This window comes from Sinocyclocheilus anshuiensis, unplaced genomic scaffold, assembly GCF_001515605.1.
Source record: "Sinocyclocheilus anshuiensis isolate Anshui unplaced genomic scaffold, SAMN03320099.WGS_v1.1 scaffold94, whole genome shotgun sequence".
NCBI classification, from domain to species: Eukaryota; Metazoa; Chordata; class Actinopteri; order Cypriniformes; family Cyprinidae; genus Sinocyclocheilus; species Sinocyclocheilus anshuiensis.
This window is the reverse complement of record NW_015546049.1, coordinates 909,436-914,072: the sequence shown is the minus strand read 5'-3', so window position 1 is coordinate 914,072 and position 4,637 is coordinate 909,436. Positions and strand designations below refer to the sequence as shown.

The following is a 4,637-nucleotide window of genomic DNA, read 5'->3' as shown; positions in this document are numbered from 1 at the left end:
TTAATTCAGTATCAGATGTCAACCTTATATGTTTTATATTTAATAAATAATGAATGTATTCATACTACATACAGTCTCACCTATCTTCGTTTTATATTGTTCAGAAAATGCCTCACTTAAAAATGTCAGTTCTTATGATGTCTGAAAATCTTGTGAGAATTCACTGGAGAACACGGCTGCTCCGTAAAAATGTTGCATTGTAGGCTATATATACTAATGAAATCATGCTATATGAAAATAATGAAATCATGAAGAAATTATACAAAAGTTTATTATTGGTAAAAAGGTTTTATTTATTTTAGTAGGCTATCTCAGCAGTTATTCACAGCTTTGGTTGGAATTACCATTCAACAAAACAGAACTGAGAATTAACCTATCAGCCGTCGTTTAGGACTGTTTGTTTCTTGTGCAGACGGCAAACAAGAGCCACCAAACACAAACCTTCATCACTTTACACGACTCCGCCTTTCCGTCATAGTTAATTAACTGAGCACTAAGTAGTCCTCAGCCTCCAGAACTCTGAACAGAACTGCAGAGCTGTCAACGCACAGGGCTAACTGCTCATTTGCTGTTGGGTAGTGATGGTGAGAGACTAACTCGCTGGACGTGGCCATTGTTGTTGGGCAGCTACTCATGTGCCAAAAGACGTTTGAATAGAATAGAATAGAAAAGTGGTAGCCTAGTTTTTTAAACCAACATTATATACTGTAATTAAGAGTCTCGACAAATTTGTACACACAATTTTAAAACCAAAGCTGCTTTGCGACGGCTTGGATGACGACCACCAAAGTTGTCAAAGTCTGTGAGGCTATGGAGAGTCGTGGGCTGAACCCCCTGGACCACCTTCCACCACCCGCGAGTTCCAACAAGCCATTAACCCCCTTCAGCATCGCAGACATCCTCAGCAAACCGACTGTCAAACGATCTCACAAGATTCACCGGCTTCCAGCATCAGAGAGACCCCGGCAAAGCATCACTATATCACGGCAGACTCTCATCACTCAAACATCACCTCTGTGTGCTCTTCAGGAACTGGCCAGTAAAACGTTCAAAGGTCTCGAATTAGGTGTACTCCAAGCAGCAGAAGGTAAGAAAATAACATGTTTAGGGATTGTAAATGAAGTTTTAGATTGTAAAAATAATCTTTTTACAATTCATGTACAAATAGTTAATAGGAAAAAGAGAAAAGGATAGAGCATTGTTTGGGTGACTGACTTCCTGAAATGAAATAGACAAGTCTATAATAAGTCTATAAGTCCATAATGTTCGTGTGGCTCAGTGGTAGAGCATTGCGTTAGCAGCGCAAAGGCCGTGGGTTTAATTCCCAGGTAATACACATAACGACTAAAAAAGGTGTAGCCTGAATGCACTGTAAGTCGCTTTGGATAAAAGTGTCTGCTAAATGCATAAATTTAATTTATTTAAATGTAAATAGTTAAACAAGCTGCAACTAACACTGAAAAATGGTTAGGCTACCTCTTGGACGTAGAATTAGGTAGGGACATTAGGACATGTCCCTACCAATAGGCTATCAAGCGACTACCAAATTGTCCCTAGCAATGATTTTGATCAAACACTTAAATATATGTATATGTTTTTGTAATTTCTGACGCATCTGAAATATGTCAAACTACTGATATTACCTAAGAAGTTGTTATGGGGTCTGCTGTTATGTCCCCACCAATGTCAAAAGAAAAACCAACGCCCATGCCCATATGGTTTTATTCAAAACAATGTAATATCGCTGAATCAAATACATTAATGTACACCAACAAAACTACATTGTATGGGTTAAACCAGGTAGAAATATATCTTTCGGGTAACAATTACAGGTCACCACTTTTTAAAACGTGATTACAGCAATGCCATAAGAACCATTTTTGGTTCTCCAAAGAACCTTTCGTAAAAGAACCACTGCCACTGTAAAGAACACTTGTGTATGGAAAGATCCAATGGATGTTAACGATTCTTCATGGAACCATCGATGCCAATAAAGCACATTTAATTTAAATGTTTAATTTGACTTTAATTTTGATCAATATATTTTCATAGCTTGACTAATTTTTAAATCTCTTATACCATATCAACTTTTCAATACAAAAATAATACATTATTAAAGTTAAAATTGTTATAAAAAAGTAAATACAGTTTCTTTATTAGCAATTATTATTAATATATCAACGATATTCTAATAATTTGTTCTACTGTAACTTTATTTTAATCACAATTATTACAAAACCATAAACTGTCGTTGTCACCTAATATTGCATCGTTTTCTTTTATCCACAGGAAGGGATGGGCTGACTCTGTTTGGTCAAAGGGACAGTCCCAAAAAGCGCCGAAAATCTAGAACGGCCTTCACTAACCACCAGTTATATGAACTAGAGAAAAGGTTTCACCATCAGAAATACTTGACACCTGCCGACAGAGACCAAATTGCCCATCAGCTGGGGCTGACAAATGCGCAGGTCATAACCTGGTTCCAGAATCGACGGGCAAAACTAAAGCGAGATCTGGAGGAGCTGAAAGCGGACGTGGAGTCAGTCAGATCCACAGGTGTAGTGCCTCTGGATAAAATCGCTAAACTGGCCGATCTGGAGAGGTGTGCGGTTGGAGCCACGGGGCATCCTGGGTCTGAGTGCTCGCCACGGCTGGGTCACGAGTACAAGAGTGCGCACAAATTATGTCTGTCCCCCATGTCGTCTCTCTCAGACCACACAAGTCAAGAAGACTACTCCGAGGACGAGGATGTGGAAATAGACGTCGATGTCTGATGTAGCTAAACCACTGCATATTGATTTCAACTTTTGTAAATTTATATTTTAAGACACGCATGCACATAACCATCTACATGATTGTTGTGTTAAAATGAGTTTAATTTATAGCCAGACTATGCATGTTTAACTCCTATATTTGTTCAGTACAATTAGTGAACTAGCTGTTGACGTTTTTATATATAAGATATTGTATGCAATGTAATGGCTTTAATGAGTGTAATAAAAGAATATGTCACAAATCAGGGCAACAACCAGAGCAATACAACCTCTTAAAGACAAAAACTATTTTTAATTTTTTTTTTTTTTTTTTACAAATGTGTATTTATTGCGTAGCCTATGCTTCATTTGTACACAATCGACAGTGACTGCTTTTTTGTAAAGTTTTTGTACAATTCACTTGCAATATAGTGCCTTTCAAAATTAGGCCATTGTACCAATAGCCTACCGAATGTGTTTAATGTACTGAGTTTGAAAATAAAAACATTTATACCTTTTATAAAGATGCTATTGCCGAGACTGTAAATCAATAACAATCGTCATATATTCTGGCAAAACTTTTCTTTTATTGTTATTATTATTGTTATTATTATTATTAACAACAACAACAAGAATCGTTTTGTTTTGCTTACCCTTTTGCATAAATTCTAAATATTAAGTGATTGACAGCAATACAGTAAAAAAAAGTCTGAGCTTTTTTTATACTGCAGTAGTTTTTATGAACTATATTTTACGCATAGCCCTGTGACAAATATATATTTTTTTATTTTAAAAAACGTAAATTTTTTTAGATATTACATAGCCTAACTGCCATGTAAACATTCATTGACAGAAGAGCTAACGAACTTCATACTTTTTTTCTTGTAATTGCTACCTGCCTTGATTTCTTTCCTCAAAAAGAAAAAAGAAGAGAAGAAAAACATTCTTGCCCCTTTAACGCTATTGTTTTTGCTCTCTGCAGAAGAAACAGAAAGCCTTTGGCTTACTCCGTTCTCTGTTTCACTTTGCAATAGCGTGACTTGGCTTTTGACCCAACAACGTGTGTTTTTCCATTCTGGGCAAAATTTATGTGAGAAACACAAATCTGGGGCGCTGGGGATAAAAAGGAGAAGAAAGACACAAAAACACCAAGTTTTGGTCCAGTTTATCCAGGGCTATATAATCCTTTTTGTTCACGGATGAAGCTGTAATTTCCAGCGTAAAGCATGAAAGCTGAGGACAAATGAGCCATCCACCCTGATGTGACAAGTGACAATGGCGCATGGCTGGACTCCTGCGGTTCACCATACTGAAACAAGTGTGTCCAGCCACATAAAAAAGACGCGAACGTTTGGAGGCCATATGGTTTCTGAAAATTTCACACAATTTCAGACAATTTGATGGATTGCGTTAACCCCTCTTTTAAACAGTTTAACGCAGCGCGAACAAAGGCCATACATTGGAGTCTCTCCTCGAGAAAGCATCTGTACCCATGAATGTCCGCTCTTGTCTTCTCGCCTTTTTAGCTTGGCGTTTTGAACAAGTCAATGAATTACAATGAATCGCTCTCTTTTTTTTTTTGTGCACTGACTTTCGTCCCCCTTTTGGTGGTTTTAAATTATTGTGTGGGGGGATCTTTTAGTTAAAGAATATGTCCTCGTTTTGTTGGAGTTTCATGGGGACTCGTTAAGCGTTCAAACCAAGGCTCTCATGTCAGCTTTGCTAAAAGGGGGGTCTTTTGTTTATAATGTTTGATTATTTTGCCTCCTTACCTTAAGCCTATTTGACTTTGAGGAGATTAATAACGCCAAAAACTGGATAACGTCCTAAAGAGCGTGTGAGCTTTAAAAAACAAGACGCATTGAGTGTGCTGTCAGTAGCAGG

At 37.4% G+C, this 4,637-nt stretch overlaps 1 protein-coding gene across 1 annotated transcript; it reads left to right on the top strand.

Moving 5' to 3' along the window:
* Nucleotides 1-774: 774 nt before the first annotated feature.
* On the top strand, nt 775-2,774 carry LOC107699080 (transcription factor LBX1-like). Its single transcript, XM_016500248.1, has 2 exons — nt 775-1,087; nt 2,290-2,774. Exons 1-2 carry the CDS (start codon nt 775-777, stop codon nt 2,772-2,774), a joined length of 798 nt encoding a protein of 265 aa, XP_016355734.1.
* Nucleotides 2,775-4,637: the final 1,863 nt, after the last annotated feature.